At 54.4% G+C, this 18470-nt stretch overlaps 1 protein-coding gene across 1 annotated transcript in view; it reads left to right on the forward strand.

Moving 5' to 3' along the window:
• The first annotated feature begins 3796 nt into the window (after nucleotides 1-3796).
• The window catches only part of LOC119102370 (RNA-binding protein MEX3B), a 36235-nt gene continuing 21561 nt past the window's right edge, over nucleotides 3797-18470 (forward strand). The window contains exons 1-3 of the mRNA XM_037225739.1: nucleotides 3797-4455; nucleotides 8007-8093; nucleotides 10348-11065. Coding sequence (XP_037081634.1) covers nucleotides 3894-4455; nucleotides 8007-8093; nucleotides 10348-11065 — 1367 coding nt within the window. The 5' untranslated portion in view covers nucleotides 3797-3893. The remainder of the gene's footprint in view (nucleotides 4456-8006; nucleotides 8094-10347; nucleotides 11066-18470) is intronic.

Below are 18470 nucleotides of genomic sequence, written 5' to 3' on the forward strand. Positions count from 1 at the left end.
GATTTCTAGCTTTCTAGCTTTTTGGGGCTGTGCACAGTAAGATGGGTTCCTGTATGAACTTTATGTACAGTATATATATATATATATATATATATATATATAAAGTTCATACAGTTCATACAAGTTCATATAAATATATATATATATATATATATATATATATATATATATATATATATATATATATATATATATATATATATATATATTGTCATTCATAGCTACCCTTATTCCTCGACATCATTATCGTAAAAATCCCTTACCAACCCTCGTTGCCGACCACCTTTATCGGTTGTGATATTTATTCCTTAGGAAAAGGTGGCCCCAAACTAGCGTTCAAGGTCATAGGACTCGGCTCAAACGCAGGACCGCGGAACTGAGCATCCCGAGATTTTGGGGCCTCGACTCGGACCCGTGCGCCATAAAGCGGATGAAGTTAGATTCGGAACCAGGTACACACCTCGCGCAGTCACTACGATTTGTCACCTGCTGTGGCAAACCTATGATCTCTAGGACCAATCTGGTTTCTAGTGGACAATGGCAAAATCTGGATAACACATAACTCACTGCCGCAGCCAAAATTTCACCTTCCATTCAGTTCGCCATAGCTCGTGATAGCTTACTCTAGTTCGCGAGCATGCGCGTTTTGCAGCATTCCATGATTTCTTCGACAACCGGGATTTCACTAAGAATTGATGAGGTGCTGTCGGTGTACGGTTAACGGCAATCGTCGACGTGGTCGCCTACAAATCTAAAAACGAAATTATGTTACAAACTTGAAATTCTTGCAATATGAACGGCATTAAAACGGTGCATTATCACGGCCATCATCAAGACATTTCGATGCTTTTCTTACAATTTTTAACGCGTCGCATCAAAAGGACCCGCGTAACGCCGGATCCTATAAATGCACCATGTCTGCACTTGCCAGCAAACCATGGGAACTAAGACTAAATGCAATACAAAAAGAGTCATTCGATTCACATATTCACATACAATTATTAATCATTATATACAATGATTCACACACGAAGCAATTTGGAACCACACCACCACAGGCGTGTCTGTCTAAATGTGTTCGAGTTTCACTACGTCAGATGAAACATCAAATGTTACGCTCAACATACCTGAAACAACGAAAATGAGTGCCAGGCTATGATTTAAGTCTATAAATATCTCTCCGACATATCAAGGTATTACCTCGGCACACTGTTCGACTTATTTTACAGTTGACCTAAATTTCGGCATCTGATATCTGCTGGCTGTTTGCTGTGTCCCAGTTCATCCAATTAGCATTGTGCTAATTCTACGCCCACATTGTTTATAAAAGCAAAAACAAACAACTATGTGTTAGCGAAAGGCAGCTGATTAGGGTGTGCGTCGCCGCTGTTGCAACTGTCGTCAGTTTCCCAGCGAGTTCTATGAATCTCTGGTCGTGCTGCGCTTAAGCTTCTTTGGTTCAGTTGTATCCAGTGGCGCAGCCGAAAGGAAAAAGCTGGGGTCCAGTCCACCCGCATGTGTCATTTCAGCACCGTAGGTAGCTCCTGACTGAGTTAAAGATTGGCCCATTACGGTGAGGTCTACCACCATTTAGCAGATGCGTCGTAAGTCCAAATCGTGATCTTCGGTTTTGTTATGAGTTCTGGCATTGCTACGTCCCCTTCCCCCAAGAAAATCCTGGCTGCGATCATGATTGTGTCCGACGAGTTGTGCTTCAGTCAATGGCTTTCTCCTGTGCCGGTTACATAAAACGCTTTTTTTTGCTAATGCCCCAGCAATGTCATACAAAGCACGGAATGACAACGGTGATAGGCTTTACTCGCTGTACCTTCACAGAGATGGGCGTGTCTGAGTATGTTACATGGACATGTTACATAACCCATGGGCTCCAAACGCATCTGATTATATCCCGTTAGGCTCTGATATCTCTGACATGGCCGCATCACCCGCTGTCTCCTCCGCCGTCTCATGCCACGCGTAGCGCTACTGTCCGTTGATGCCCTGCTAGGTCTTTCTATAGCACGAATGGCTTTCCACACACTTGATCTTAGCATAGCACCTATGGTGCAGGGGTGTAGTCTCCTGCTCAGCTGTGTGGGCTTCATCCCTCCCCCAACCTAGCGTCCAACTTTAAAAACCCCTTCCAACCCCTTCCAACTTTAAAAAGAAAATGGACCAATTTTGGGGGAACCCACGTATTGGCTTGGGGGGCAGGCAACGTCATGTTTTTACTGTTCAGACCCCTTCCGCCAACTCCTTTTGCGAAACCACAGCCCTGCTATCGAGTGTACTGTTTCAAAATTACACCTAGCCCCAAAAGTGGGGAGGGGGGGGGGGGGTCGAAACAACTCCATAATGCTTCGTGAGGATACCTCCCCTGCACGTTGTGCAATCGAGCTCAACTTTTCAGCAGCCTGTCGGCATCTACTGCGGGTGTTTTTAAATAGAAAACGTGCCCCTTGCTTTTCTTGTTCCGGAACAGCGACGGGTTTTTAGGAACACTGCACGGTGATCTGCGGCCTGAGCCGACATTGCTACATTAAGGGAGCTATACCATAAACGCGTGTTCAAAATGCCTCAAACCAGACACCACTTAACTCAGCATTAAACAAGGAACGCGCCTGTATCAATGTTGTGCCGCTTGGAAGCACGGCCCCCTATGCACGAGGTTGTGAAGCTGAAAACATGAGATTTTCGAAAAAAATGTGGCCTGACGTATCGGGGGCAATTATTGATCTAACAACATAAAAGGTACTACCAATCGCGATATTTTGTTGAGGCTATCCACTCGTGTTTTCAGCTAAGCCATATCCATAGTTCGGCCAAGGCAGGGGATCGGGGCGAGGGTAATCACTTTAAGCGCTGAACTATTGAAGAAGGCGAAGATGCGACAACAGTGAGTATTTTTGCAGCGATACTGGTCTGCGACCGTCACGAAACTTTGGGTCCACCGTTTTTACCAAGATTCAACACGATACCTAGGGAGGCCCCCGTCATAGAATTTTGCGTTCCCAGTGAAGACGTACCACGAGCTCGAAACCCTTCGGACACCGGGAAGCCTGCCGAATGGTGATGAAATGAAAGAATGAATCTTAAAGATGAGATGAGCCAGTTTTGTACAAATGTGCACCAGGAAAGGAGAACTGCAGGCAAAGGTGAACTGTAGGAGAACTGTAGAAGTAGGTGACAAGGTTACTTACTTCTAGCCAAGAATTGAAATGTCCTGCCTTTCTCCTATTTTGAGAAAGAAACCAAACATTGGGAACATGCGCCGATCGCCGATCGCAACCCCCTCAGCCCACACTGCAGACGCCTTTGGCGGGACAAGCATATACAGACATCTGCCATCCGGCTATGTGATATGTAACATGCTAGGACCACATGGAACCCATCTAAGCCGACGGGCTGTGGATGCATGCTGCATGTAACCTTCAACACAAAGGACCATCGCAGAGGTCGACCACGTTCGCGACTTGCAGCCATCTGATAACTGGGCTTCGGTATAGCCTTGGGTTGTGGGCCAGCGGTCTGGCGCCAAATTCCAGCTCTGCAGCTGTCTACCCCAACGGCCCCGAGTCCCACGTGGCGGCGACCTCATTGGAAACTCAGCACGCGGCCCCCACTCCCCTCCGCGCGCAACAGAAAGCCGGGCTCGAAAAGCCCGCCAAACGGGCCGGCCTGGGCGTCGGCTGATTGGCCCGCCGGATGCAGCTGCGCCGCGCGGGCCAATCAGCGGGCAGCGGCCGCGCGCCGGGTTTCTGTCTGGCGGTTGCGGCGCGTGCCTCAGAAGCCGCCACTGGACTCGACGGTCGGGGCGCGTGGTTGGCGCGCGTGAGCGAGGTCGCTGTGTGAGTGGGTGAGTGATCGGTTCTGACTGGGGCGAACGGAGTGCCATGGATGGAATTATGGGCGTTGGCAAGATTGAAAATTACAGGAGCGGCCGGTACGGAGGTGCGCCCAGAGATGGCGGCAACACAAGCAAGGACTGTGGTGTGGTGGACCCGTGCTCACCGGCCTACCGGCAATATCTTCGCGCCGTGCGCTGGCTAGCCGAGCAGTGCGATCAATATTACGACGATCCGCAGGCCTTCGGTATCGACACATTCATCAAGGACATCATGGTCGGAAAGATCGCGCCCAACAACGACGACTACGTGGTACTGGCCCTTCCCGGTCAGGAGCGGCACCCAATGGGCCCTGGTGTCTGGCTTGATGAGAAGACGGCGCGCCTCATCCGCGACGTCCAGCGTGACTACGACTCACAAAACGACGGCAAGTATTTCGGCCAGTTCAAAACTCTGTGTGGCCGAAACCTGGACCAAGTCCGTAACCAGTTCTACATCGACTGCTTCTCAGAGACCGTTCACCTACAGACATCTCGCATGAAGGCCAACACCACCGAATGCGTGCCGGTGCCGTCGTCAGAACACGTCGCGGAAATTGTGGGCAAAAAAGGTGAGTTTCATGCCGGCACCACGTGGTTGCGCCGGCCGCCTCTTCGCGCCGTTTTGTTTGAGCCGTTGTTCCCGGCTGCGCGCCGCTCCCGAGCGCTGCGGCGCGGCGGCACGGATGCCTGCAGGCGGCTGTCCAAGATGGCGGCGCCCTGTGTCCCACTAGCCATGCGAGCCGGGCGGCGGACAAAGGCGCCGGCGAAGAGCGGGTGCCTCTGCCGCGCCACGTGGGACGGGCGCGCGGTGGTCAGGGCGACCCAAATACACGCAGTGGGCTCACTCGTGATGCGCGATGAGCTTGCCAGCCGGGACCGTAGCGGCGGGCCTGATTTCTAGAACTTTCCTACACGAGTTGTATGGAAATTAATTTGGACATCGCCGGCAAGCACTGGGTTTATCATGCAATCCAGTGATATTTGTTTGGCAACTTCTGTCCAGTGGTAGAACTGGAGCAGTGTCCGTGGCGAGCTGCGTAGACGGACGATATGCCTTGGAATATATACCGTTAATGTTTGCATTAAGTGGAGATGTAAAGCGAGGCCGTTATGTAAATATTTCGCAGCTGGCTCCGAATCCGTGTCGCGCTTTGCATTTTGAACGACTCGGATCACGTCTGCTGAATATCATTAGCTGCAACTGACTGCCTTGACAAGGATTTGGGTGACGCTATTCGCTCAGCGATTTTCTGCCCGATATTTTCAATTCTAGCCGAGAGTGTGAGCCGAGCAATTGGTAGCATGAAGATGCCATAACTTTGTTACTGTCAGCTGGAATTCACGCCCTAGCCATAACATTTCATTTTTAACCCGACACTTCTGGACTGGCGGTGACGTCTGGCGTTGCTATGGCCAGTGCGGGCCGGCGGCGCGCCGACATGAGCCCTTATCGCGTGAAGACAAACAGTCCGCTTGCGTCTCCGAGATAAGATCGTCTCCAGCGGGCGCCGGGTACCCGGTCCGCGTCAAGTGGACACCGCGCGCCGCCCGGACTTGCATTTGCACAGCAAGGGTTGGCGCTCCGGTGACGTCTTCCGGACACCATCTTCCAGAACTGGAAAAGAATATAGTATTAAATCTGCTTTCTAATGTCATCTGATGAATGTCAACGGAAATGTCGCCATTTGCACTTGCTGCCGTAGCGTTACGATTCGGAGTGTGCTGGCCTCCCACGGCTCCCGCGTTAGAAGAACGCTAAAGATCAAATGCAGGGTTGTCGGCAGGTTCCCAGACTCTGCAACCATGTGGTTGTTGCGTGGGTACCCAGGGGGAGGGGGAGGGGGGGGGGGGGGCAGGGCCAGTGCACTTCTTCCTAGATCACGCTTTGTCTCGCGTCATGCTCAACTGTGGGGGTGAGCCACCATGTTTAGTGGAGACGTACTAAAAAAAAAAAACTTTTCATTACTTACGTTTGATAGAAGCCTTCAAAGCGGGGATAACTTCGGTATTACGTGTTCATAGAGAGCAACAACTTTTTTACTCTATTAATGCCCATTATATTTCGCGGTGTTCCATTGTCCACTTCACGCGATCTGTGGTCTGTTATCGTCGGGCGATCCCGTATCTGTAGCGTGTTTACGGGTCTGGCCGGCCGGCAGGCGTACCGGTTTCCTGTGCTCCCCTGACCCCGCGCGCCTTTTGATAAGGGTCCCCACCGCGTGGACGAGACTTCGCGCGCTCGCATCGTGGCGCGGCGGCCGGCGGCCCACGTGGTGGCGCCGTGTGAGCGCGCGTTGCCCCCCCCCCCCGCGCTAGCGCCGCCTGGCGGGCGCCCTTGAACCCCGCGCGGCCGGCGGCGGACCGCATCTGCGGCCGGGCGCCGCCGGGCTCCGGCACAGTGGACAGCTGCGCGCCGCACCGGGGGGGGGGGGGGGGGGGACAGTCGGCGGCGCGGCCGCCGGCGGACACCGGAAGCAGCACGGCTAATCTGGCGCAGCGCCGCCTCATGGCCGCCGATCGCCGCCGGCGCCGCGATGCAGAACTGGTTTGGCGCCGATTTTCCTTTATGGGCCACATGGGCGCTTTGATAGCGACATAACCGGGCGAAGGATGCGGCCTCGCGCCTGTTGCGAGGTTGGGCGCGGGCGATGTGGTGCGGCGGGCGGCCGACGCCGTGCGAAGCCCGCTGGCGAAGTTCAAGGGCGGGCTACGCTTGACGTGCTGACCGCCGTGGGATGCTCGCTTGGTCGTGGTCTGCTGCACGAGTTCTGGCTCGGCCAGGTCTGATTGCGCCCTTGGCCGTTGAGCTCGCGCCGGTTCGTGACTTGGCGTACATTCTCACTTAATGTATGGGGCATGCCATGTAAGGTTTTACCGAACGTGTACCTGCTCAACACGGACATGAAACGTGGTTTCCCTGTGGAACGTTGTCGAATCCTTTATTCGTTGATTTCTTTACTGTACCTTCTTCATCGCCTCATTTCCTCGACACAATCTGGCGCAAACAAGAACTGCCGATCCAGGCGCCGGAAGAAGACAAATACGTGCATGCCTCGCGCTCATGTGCCGGAACTTCGCACCCTGTCGGTCCCCATCCTTTTATGGGCGCACGGACCAGTGACCATGGGAGCGCGGCCAAATGTGGCGCTCTCCGCCGCACGCGGCGGGCCGCGACGTGCACACGTGGTTAAGACCCCCGGACCCCCGACCCCCGGACGCAAGGTGCGGGTCGCGTCCTGGGGCTCCATTTGGACATTTTGGCTCGCGTTAAGACGGAATAGTGTATGTAATCCCGTTTAGGCTGCCGTTGTGTGATGGCGCCTATGTCGCGGCAGCACCCGGCAGTCATGATCATGGCCACTTCATATATCATATCTGGATCTTCATCGTATATCTTCATTAATTATATACCAGTGTCTTCAGTACGTGTTTTCCGGCTTGGCACAGCCGAATTTGTGTTTTTTGTGGGATGCGTGTAAACGGGTTCGTATAGCCCGTCACAACCATGTTTCACTCTGGCCCGTGTTTCCTGGTCTTGTGAAGTGGCAAAACGGACGTTGCGCACACCAAGTGCGTCAGTGCGGCGCGAATTGGAACGATGACGGCTAACTAGAACCCTGCTCACGTCGAACAGTATGCTCGTAGACAGGGTGTTGCCTGCAAGAGATGTACGGGGTTGAGTCTGAGTGATCCAGCAGAATCCATTCACCATGTTCATCCCAGTCCACGTGTCAACTCAGACACAAAATGACGAGCGGACCATGTGTATGAGAGCACATTTACAACTTACGCGACATAGCAATGCAGTAATTTCCGATTCATTCTACCGGCTAATTTTTAAATTGAATCCGGCGTTGATTGGGCCTTCCGAATCCGATTCATTCCAAGCCAAATCCAGGCGAGCCCACGTATGTATCCCAAACTTACGAAGTTATCCGATAGGTCAGGAACTTCTGTCTGCCATAGCCAGGCAAAATGCAGCGTTCAGTACGAAGTTCGTGATCTTTCGTGATCTTGGGCGACGTCTGGACGGGCGGTAGAATTTGTGTACCGTACACATAGCTGTGTTCCGGGCCAGGCGCAGTTTTGGCCACCGTGTAACAGTGACGTTTTCTTTTAGGTGGCAAGATCAAGAACATTCGGGCTGAAACCAACACGTACATCAAGACTCCCAAGCGGGATGAAGAGCCGGTGTTCGTCATCACAGGTCAGTGCCGGCGGGCGGACGCGCGGCGTTATTTCTGTGGTTGCATATTGCTGGGGCGTTGACAGCGTTTGTGCTCCGCGCCCATTCTACACATGTGCGGACCTTTGGTAGCGCCTTGGACATTGATTGACAGATACTCGGTCGTCTTTGCATGCTATTCTATGCTCCGGAGTATAATTGGTATGATGCTGCATAGTCGTTAAATACCACGATGTGATGAGCGGCTGGCTGGAAAGGATGCCGCTGATTTCGTTAGCAGTCAAGCACACAAGCATGTTGCACCATCACGCCCAGTGATGTGTTACGTTGCGTGCTGAAACCCTGGATGGGTGCTGTAAGGTTTTCATTGTTGCCAGCTGTCTGGAATGTGTTCGTATTGTGATGTAGAAAATTTTTCGACTAGCCTTTGATAGACTCATCGTAACAGAGAATGAGTTCGACACTTGCGCGCCGCGCGTGCGATGTACCGTGATAGAGAAGCTCAAATTTCAGGAGAGCAAAGCTTCACGATGATTTGTGGATACACACTTTTTTGCCGTAGACACGCGCACAATTTTCACGCCTTTCTGTTTTGATGTGGGCACGTCTAAGGCCTTCGATATGAATGGGACGACAATTCTGTTAGTCTTTTCATGGTCCGTTCTAATGACATCTACTTTGAAACAGTATCGGGTTTTTTCGTCACACATCCGCTGATTCATCACATAGTTGCCGGCGCCATGGTGTAGCGATATGTGGCCTGACAGGGATGCGGATTGTTGTTTTTTTGGAAGTCCAAAAGTTTCAAAGCTCAGTCTGGAAATTGAGCGGACAGGGGCAACATCGAATATTTTTTAAACAGCCAAATTCTGTCGTCACCAATGGGTCCATCTTTACTTATTGATACTGATGGTTCCCGAAATAATTTGACTCTGGAACATCAACAAGTTTTTAGTGAAACACACAAGGCCATATTACTTTTTGAAACATGTGATAGAAACCCTCATCGCGCTCACCGTCACTTATTCCGTAGGCTATGGGACTTGAGAATTGCGATGGAACGTGCGCACCGTTTTCTTCAATGTTTGCGGTTCGCACCAGTTTTGGATCCCGGTTTCACGCGTTCCGCCTTTTCTGACAAAAGATCAATTTTGTCAATTGAAAATTTTTGGGAATCTGATTTTTTTGGGCACCGCATGGACAGCGGATCATTCTTTAACTTTGGACGAAAACTTCTAGAAAACGATGCGTTTGGCCCCGGTCTCGTGCAATCATCGCGTGGGGCGGACTCCGATCTGAGGAGTCACATTTGCCGACAATGGAAGATTATTTACCACCGGTGGCGCACCGTCGAGATTTGCGTTATTGGCTTTGTCTGGCTTGGTAGAGATCCCGTTAAGACCAATAAGCTAGCATGCCGTAGCCAATCAGGGAAGCAGACAGCAACATCGCGCCTTCGTTCGACCGACTCGAAAGCTGGGTTGTACCCGTGCAACGAACTTTCTCAGCAAGTATGTTCGTGAAGTCGCTCAGTGAACGTTATGAGACCACGGGATGCGTTTTACTTATGACGTCTGCGAAGCTAGGGCTCGACACTGATGAAGCGTCAGTACTGTCATGCTTTCGTCATCCGTGGTAAAGGCTCATTTTTGCCGCGTTAAGTCCCATATTCACGCTCTTCTCGTGGAATGTTGGAATAAGCACTCATATTTGCAGTGACCATGAAAACGTCAGGCATGACACTTGTCCGGATACAATGTATTACGGAAACAAATATTGTGGTCAGTTGACATACGGCTTATCCCAATTAGAGCCGTCTTTTATCTTGTAAGCCATCGTCGATGATCGCATGCCAGTGACCGCCACATTTTGGCCGCGGATCGGTTGCTATGACCCCCCCCCTCCCCGCCCCTCCGCCGCGCCCCTTCTGAAGAAGGTGCGGTGAAATCTTCTGCATGGAGACTGGGGACAGGATTAGACCACTTCGTTTGTGTCAAAAGCCTGGCGAATTGCCTTGCGCTGATGCTTCATCGCATTACTGAGCCCTCCCCCAGAGAGAGATTTCGCCGGCAGAGTTCCGAAATGTTCATGACCTTCAGATATCCCAAAACGGTTGGGGAATGCCAGTGTTGCTATACTAGCTCATCCGTATCAAGTCTGCCGCACCTTTCGAATTATGTTCCCACGTGTGATCCACGCCCATCCCCTGGACCCCCGCGCTTGGTGAGATCGCACTGGCCTCGAAGCCGCAGGGTCACAGTCTGGTGCGTTGCAGGTCGGAAGGAGGACGTCGGTTTCGCCAAGCAGAAGATCCTGGCGGCGGCGGAGCACTTCAGCCAGCTGCGCGAGGCGCGTCGCCAGAACCCGGGCGGCCCGGCACCGGCGCTGGGCCCACCCAAGCGCGAGGGTGACGTCACGGCGTCGGTGGAGGTGCCGTACGAGTTCGTGGGCCTGGTGGTGGGCCAGAAGGGCGCCACCATCAAGCGCATCCAGCAGGACACGAGCACATACATCACGACGCCGTCGCGCCGTCACCGGCCCATCTTCGAGGTGGTGGGTCAGCCGGCCGACGTGGAGCAGGCGCGCCAGGCCATCCAGATGCACATCAGCAGCCGGGTGGAGAAGTTCCGAGGAGAGGCGATGTCCTCCGGCAGCGGCGACGGCTCCGGGTCCGGGCCTTTCAACGCTTCCTCCTCCAGCCTGGCGTTCCTCGGCCTGGACGACTCAGCGTTCGGGGCGGGTGACGGCGGCGCCGGCGGCCTCTTCAGCTCACTCAACAACGTCCACCTGGGCGGCACGTGGACGGGCGTGCCGCCACCGTCGCTGCCGCCGCCGCCGCCACCGCCGTCCCGGTTCGTGCCGCCTCCCCCGCCGCCGCCGCCGCCCTGCCCGCTCGGCGGCGGCGGCGGTGGTCGGCTCAGCGCCTTCCGCAACCTGCCGCTGGACGGCCTGGACGGACTGAGCGCGTCACTGCGCGAGCTGGCGCTGCAGCAGCAGCCGACCGGCTGGCTGCCGGACGGCCGCGGCCGCACGGCTAGCCTGCCGGCGGCCGACCCGGCCGACGCGCCGGCCAGCCGCCGCGGCTCGGACGAGTCGCACGCCATCGGCCTGCTGTTCAGCCGGCCGGGTCCGCTCTCGTGGGACGGCGCGCTGCAGGCGGCGCGCCCCTCCAAGGGCTCCAGCGAGACGCTCAACTCGGACTCGGGCGTCGAGACGACCACGCCGCCACCGCTCGACGGCCTCCTGTACGGACCGATCGGTTCGAAGCGCACCAGCCCGACGGCCGCGCTGGCGGCGGCCGACTGAGCGGCCGCCGCGCCGCCACCGCCACCCCTTCATAAAGACACGGCAGCGGCCGTCGCCCTGGCCCGGCCTCACTGTGTAGACATTTTTACATTTTACGTGTAGACTCATTTGTAGAATACTCACCGTCGGCTCTGCCAGCCCCCGCCCGTCCGCCCGGCCCCGTCCCCGTCCCCGAGGGCGCGCCGCCGCTCGTCCCGCGCCCAGACACGCGACACCGGCGCCGCTAGGCCCGCCGGCGCCGGCGAAGCCGCGGCCGACGCCGACGTCGATATTTCTGCCGCTGTCGGCTGGCCGGCCGCCAGCGCTCCCCCTCCATCGACCGGGCTCAGCGGCGGCGGAGGGCCTCTGCACTGCGTCCGGCCGCCGCCGCCGCCCTTCGGCTGACGCCGCTCTGTCCCCTCGCGCTCTGTCTCCACCAGTGCTCAATCACACCACATATCGCGCCTCCGGCTCCGACCGCCACTAGCTCGCCTGCCGATAGCAATAAGGCTGCCGGGTCCGGCCCCCCGTCCCCCCAACCCCATCCCATGGGCGCGCGGGGACGCACGCCGTCTCGGGGTTGGCAGAGCGAAGCTAGTTTTGTACTTGCACGTTCGAACTTGACGTTTGTTTCAATCAGGAATGCATGCTGTTAAATATACGAGTACCTATACATCATATAAAGTAGGTCACAAAAGTATTTTATTTTCTTACAGAAACCCGTATGTGTTGTGGTTGTGCATGTTGTGACATGTTATTTTCCTACAAGTTAGCTGTCAACACGCATTAGGTGTTGCTTCTTATGTGATTGTGCCCCCACACGTCTTGGTTACCAGCCTAGTACGTAGTCTTCCAAAATAGGTGTGGTACCATTTCTTTGTCCATTTGAATGTCCACCGGCTAGCGTTATGCTTACACAATAGAACCCACCAAGTAAGTTGAATTCGCGAAGGGTGAGGTGGTCTTGTACGTCTTCACTACAACCTCGGTCATTTTGTACTTTTTTACATGATGTGCGGCGGTGACGTTATTTTGCGACACATTGTATGACTTATCAGGCAATAAGTGGGCCTTCCTAGCTTCCTGCCCGGACATGCAAACGCTTTCGGCACCGGCCTAAAATCAAACGCCGCCTGGCGCGGCAGAGTCGGGCTGCCGGGAGCGCGTCTTTCTGAGCCAGCCGGCTGCCGGGCTCGCTCGTGCCCCTCCCCGCGCAGGGGGAGGGGCGGCCGGCCGCTGTTGCCAGGCCAGCGGCGCCGGGTTCCGCTCGGTGCGCTGACAAATTCACAGGGCCAATCACAATACTGAGTGTTACAGTATTTTACTACCGTAAAATGTAAATATTTAATGGGAGTTACTCTTGTGAATGTTAACGTGAGTGTTAGAGCGAGCTCAGCGTGGGCGTTGGTGGCCCGACATCTTTGAAAAATTTAACTATCTGTTCGTATATTCTAATAAACACTGGGGAATATGCAGTACCTGAAGCGCAACTTATAATTGTTAATCTGTTACCCAGTCCGTTTATGATGTCAAATATCTTAGCCCAGTGATAGACTGCATATTTCTGTACATTCCAGATTATATGATGAACAAATTTATCGAACAAATAGAAACGTGCATTCAGTCTTCAAGATTTTTTCGATATCGGGCGCTGTATGTTCTGTGAGTTGCTAGCTAGCGTGGGTGCATCCCCGGGCCACCAACGCCCGGGTGCTGTGTTGTGAGAGGTTTTGTTGTGTACAAATAGATTACTTCTCGATGTTAAAGGTCTTGCTCATTTAGAATGTGGGGCTCGCCGCCGCCTGAGAACGAGCCCTAAATATATTTTTATTACTGATGAGGAATGTATTTTGGTGCCTCTGCTTGACAGATTAGCCGTGTGTACTTATTAATATGCGTTGATTTTTCACGTTTGCTATTGTTTTATTTTCGAGACTGTGCATTGACTTCGGACAGTTTCTCTCCCTGTCTCGGCCCAAGAGCCAGGCGCGTTGCCGGGCGCCACCCGTGCGTACGGCCCTTAGCTCTGGATATAGCCATACCAGGTCGACGTAGTATGTGGTCTCAGAATAAACGCCGATATGCATCGAGTTGTTTCCGTGGTGACCGCGACGGCGTGGAGTATTGAACCAGTGAAGTCCACGAAGAGTTGCTGCACACGGCAGCGGTCCGAGGACGCTGCGCCGACCGTCCACCAAAGGCTCTGCACGATGACACCAATTCACTCGGCTACACCACGCCGATGACCCATGGGCGCCATGCGCGGCGTGGTTAGCAGTTCACACGGCCGTGCATCGCGCCGGACAGCGCCAGAGGGCACACCAGGCACACGGCTGAACAGCACCTCAGTTGATAGCCTACAGGGCACTAGACGCCATGGTGCTGGCCCACCGAAAGCTGTAAAATGCGCGAGCAGTGCTGGGGTAGTATCTAACAAGGTAAGGAGGAACTTCAGGATTGGTACAGGACTGCACCGCACCGGCGGTCTGCAGAAGACCACGTCAGGGGTCCGCGGAGGACTGCACCGCACCAGCGGTCTGCAGAAGACCACGTCAGGGGTCCGCGGAGGACTGCACCGCACCAGCGGTCTGCAGAAGACCACGTCAGGGGTCCGCGGAGGACTGCACCGCACCAGCGGTCTGCAGAAGACCACGTCAGGGGTCCGCGGAGGACTGCACCGCACCGGCGGTCTGCAGAAGACCACGTCAGGGGTCCGCGGAGGACTGCACCGCACCAGCGGTCTGCAGAAGACTACACCACATCAGAGGTCCGCGGAGGACTGCACCGCGACAGCGGTTCGCAGAAGACGGCACCACATCAGGTGTCCTAGGAGGACTGCACCGCACCAGCAGTTCGCGGAGGGCTGTACATCACATCAGAGCTCTGCAGTGAACTGCACCGCATCAGTAGGCCACAGAGGGCTGTACACCACATCAGGGGTCCGCGGTGAACTGCACCGCATCAATAGGCTACAAAGGGCTGTACACCACATCAGGCAGGCGTCCGCAGTGAACTGCACAGCATCAGTAGGCCACAGAGGGTTATACACCACATCAGAGGTCCGCAGTGAACTGCACAGCATCAGTAGGCCACGGAGGGCTGTACACCACATCGGGCGTCCGCAGTGAACTGCACCGCATCAGTAGGCCACAAAGGGTTGTACACCACATCAAGCGTCCGCAGTGAACTGCGCCGCATCAGTAGGCCACAGAGGACCGTACACTGCGTCAGCAGTTCGCAGATCGCCACACTACGCCAGCACTCTGGAGGGTGCTATACTAGGGCAGTAGGCCACAAAGGGTTCTGCACCGTGCCAGCAGTCCACGGCAGGGGCGGTGCTGCAGGTAGGTCGACGGGGGGGTGACCTACCTGCAGCACCTAGGGGGGGGGCGGGGGGGGGGGGCAAATGCCCCCATGCCAGCAGGCAAGGAAGGCAGAAGTATGTTTTTGCCCTTTGGAATTTTAAGGTGTCCCCTCTTTCTAAACCAAAGACTAGTTACCTATAGATTGCCAAAATTCGGATCAAGGAGGATCAAAATTGAGTTGGAGTGTCAACTCTGGATCACAAGATGCTTTCCTGGGTCGAAAGGCCTGTTTTCTGGATCATGAGGAAATTTTGATGATAGACGTAGCCCATGCCCTAGATCAGAAAACCCAATGCTGTGCTGAGGAGACCCCGTTACTGACTCGGGAGGCCCCGTTACGCACCAAGAACCCTCTGTTTTAGTTAAAGAGGAAGCCTTCATGTTCAGGTGGCTCCATTTCTGGAACGGTGTCCCTTTCACGTATCAGATGGCTGCGATTTTCAGATAGCTGCTGTTTTGGGATATCGAGGCCCGTTGCCAAATTTGGAGGCCTCTCTTCGTGAATCTGAAGAGTGCTGGTCTGGTTTAGGAGGCCTCTATGCACCAAAAGTCTCTTGTCTGATAGAGGGAGCTTTTTTAATTGGAGAGGCCTTTTGAGCTCTTCTTTGGACGCTCAGGCTTTGTGATGTGAGGCCCTTGCGAGCTAGAGGTTTATATTCGCTAGAAATGCCCCATTTTTCTCAATACCTTTTTGGTGTTTCTTCTAGAAGAGATCAATCATTGTCAGTGAGGCTCTCGAGGAAAAAAGATCTTACGAAATGTATGGAGAACGTTACACCCCTGGGCCGCCTGGTTGTATTTCTAAGTAGAGCACTACCTCATGCTCACCCGCGTCGCTGTTTGTGCCGGCAATAGGGACCAATGCGTCGACCGAGATTTCTGTGACGTTTCCCCAGTAACACGCGTATTCGTATTACTAAGCGCACAAAGTGCAGATACTAAGCATGCCATTCCGACAGCTTCTGTCCCGGTTTGGTTTGCTAAGAGACGTTCCCGTCTCGGCTCTCTTTGCATGCAGGTGGCCTCCGTCTCGGCTCTGTTTGTCGTCGCACGGGTTCCGTACCGGGCTGGTTGTCGTCATACGGTTTCCATGTCGGCCCTGTTTGCCGTCATACGGTTTCCATGTCAGCCCGGTTTCCCGTCATACGGTCTCCATGTCGGCCCGGTTTGCCGTCATACAGGTTTCCATATCGGCCCTGTATGCCGTCATACGGTTTCCGTGTCAGCCCGGTTTGCCGTCATGCGGTTTCCATGTCAGCCCGGTTTGCCGTCATACGGTCTCCATGTCGACCGGTTTGCCGTCATACGGTTTCCATATTGGCCCTGTATGCCGTCATACGGTTTCCGTGTCAGCCCGGTTTGCCGTCATGCGGTTTCCATGTCAGCCCGGTTTGCCGTCATACGGTCTCCATGTCGACCGGTTTGCCGTCATACGGTTTCCATATTGGCCCTGTATGCCGTCGTATGGTTTCCATGTTGGGTCGGTTTGTCGTCATATGGTTTCCATATTGGACCGGTCTGTCGTCATACGGATCCCGTGTCGGCCTGGTTTGCCGCGAGACAGGCCCCGTAGCGAGCCAGTTTGCCGTCAGACGGCCTCAGCATCCGGTGGCGACAAAAGTTCTCCCTCAAGTTGGGGGAAAGCGGCGGGGGTGATAGCGATTCCGGGGTTATTTCTTTCCACTTAAGGCCCGCAACGCGTATGCAAAATTTTCAGGAAGCTTAGCAAGCCAATGCAAAATTTTCGGGAAGCTTAGGACTCACCTCCTGTCCCCTCCCCCCCTCCCCCCTGCGCCGTAAAGGTCTGGCTCGCAGTCGGACGATCTCCGTCTCGGTGCCTGGCTCGCAGTTGGGCGGTCTCTTCCTCGGCGCCTGGCCTGCAGTCGGACGGTCTCTTCCTCGGTGCCTGGCTGGCGGTCGGACGGTCTCTGCCTCGGTGCCTGGCTTGCAGTCGGACGGTCTCTTCCTCGGTGCCTGGCTTGTAGTCGGACGGTCCTCTGCCTCGGTGCCCGGTTTGCAGTCGGGCGGTCTCTGTCTCGGTGCCTGGCTTGCAGTCGGACGATCTCTGCCTCAGTGCCTGGCTTGCAGTCGGGCGGTCTCTTCCTCGGTGCCTGGCTTGCAGTCGGACGGTCTCTGTCTCAGTGCCTGGCTGGCGGTCGGACGGTCTCTGCCTCGGTGCCTGACTTGCAGTCGGATAGTTTCTGTCTCGGCGCCTGGCTTGCAGTCGGACGGTCTCTGCCTGCCTCGGTACCTGGCGTACTCTCAGACCGACGGTCAGCCGACGTTCCGACGTCGGTGGATGCCAGGCCGCACCGGCCTTTTCCTTATTCGGAAGAGGTTTGGTTCGGTGCCAGGACAGTGCGTCAGCCGCCGAGAGTAACCATCCGCGTCACTACCCCTCCCCTTCCCCGCCTTGAGGGCCAACTCCTCACGAGCTCTTGCCCTGATGCGTTTTGGTAAAGCGCTCAGATTAGAGCTGCCGTTTTTGAACCCACAAGCCCGCAATGCGCGGGCTAAACAATCCCGCAGGTATTATAGCGGGTGTTGTCAGCCACATCGCGTGCGTTGGCCGGTTTTCTGCATCTAAAGTCATCACGCTTGAACACGCTTGTGTTTTCTAACCACAAATTTAAACATGATAATGCAAGAATGGTTGGTAGTAAAAAACGATGAAAAAATGACAATTTTTATGCGGAAAAATTCTGATAAATGAATGCTGCATTTCATTACAAAGTTTTCTAGTCATGTTATGTATGCCATTTCGTTAACAGAAAATCAATGACATACTGAAGCTGCCAAAGTACATCGCCAAGAGAAGATAACCACTGCACCGCCTCCATTTAGGTTTATCCATTTTGGGGGGAGGCGATCTCAACAACAGAGTAAAACCATCGTAATTTGTTTTTCTTTCAAGGTGTGTGTTGATGGCCCACTTGGTCCAAGGGGATTGCATGCTTTGATTCTTCAGCAATTTCTTCCAAATGAGTCATGGTTCCAGATCTTGAAACGTATAAAATGTGACAACTTCACGCTTTGGTTGAAAAAAACAGGTTAAAGAATACATGTATGCAGATTTATAGATTCTTGTGGGGATCATTGTATCGTGATAGGTTTGTGTACCTGGAATGAAAAAGCATCTCCATGTCAGCATGACAAAAACACACCAGAAGATAAGGATATTGGTGTGGGGTTTCCAACAGCTTCCTGCTTCGGCGCTAATAGCATTATAAGGTCGAATATGTGTGCCTGGAATGAAAAACAGGGTAGGCGAGTAGGCTTCTTTGTGAAAACTGCCTTCCGGTGTGGATTCTCGAATTTGGACGTGGGGCGGCTGCGGGAACTCCAAATATCAAAAAGTGGCGGCTCTGGCTCGCCAGATCACAGACCGCGGGAGCCACAGCTGTGTCTCCGCAACTTTGTGGAAGCCAGTCAGAAACGGGACAAAACTTCAGGGAAAACCGCCATGCATCTCGGAATTTCTATTAATTTTGCAGTTGAAATGCCTTTTCGAAAGAAAACAGCACTCGTCCATCCCCTCCGTGATGCGCTGAAGCTTCGCCAATCGCACGTGCATCGCCTTCTGGATGCATCATTCAGCACATCGACCGCAGTTTGGGGGCTGGGTGGCGCGCGCGGCGTGCCAGACCCGGGCCGGCGCCGGCCGCGGTGCTCGTCCCCCACTATCGGGCGCCACACCGCGATAGGACGCCCGCCGGCGCGGCGGCCGGGCTGCCCCGGGGCGGCTGTT

This window comes from Pollicipes pollicipes, unplaced genomic scaffold, assembly GCF_011947565.3.
Source record: "Pollicipes pollicipes isolate AB1234 unplaced genomic scaffold, Ppol_2.1 Scaffold_5724;HRSCAF=6776_pilon_pilon_pilon, whole genome shotgun sequence".
NCBI classification, from domain to species: Eukaryota; Metazoa; Arthropoda; class Thecostraca; order Pollicipedomorpha; family Pollicipedidae; genus Pollicipes; species Pollicipes pollicipes.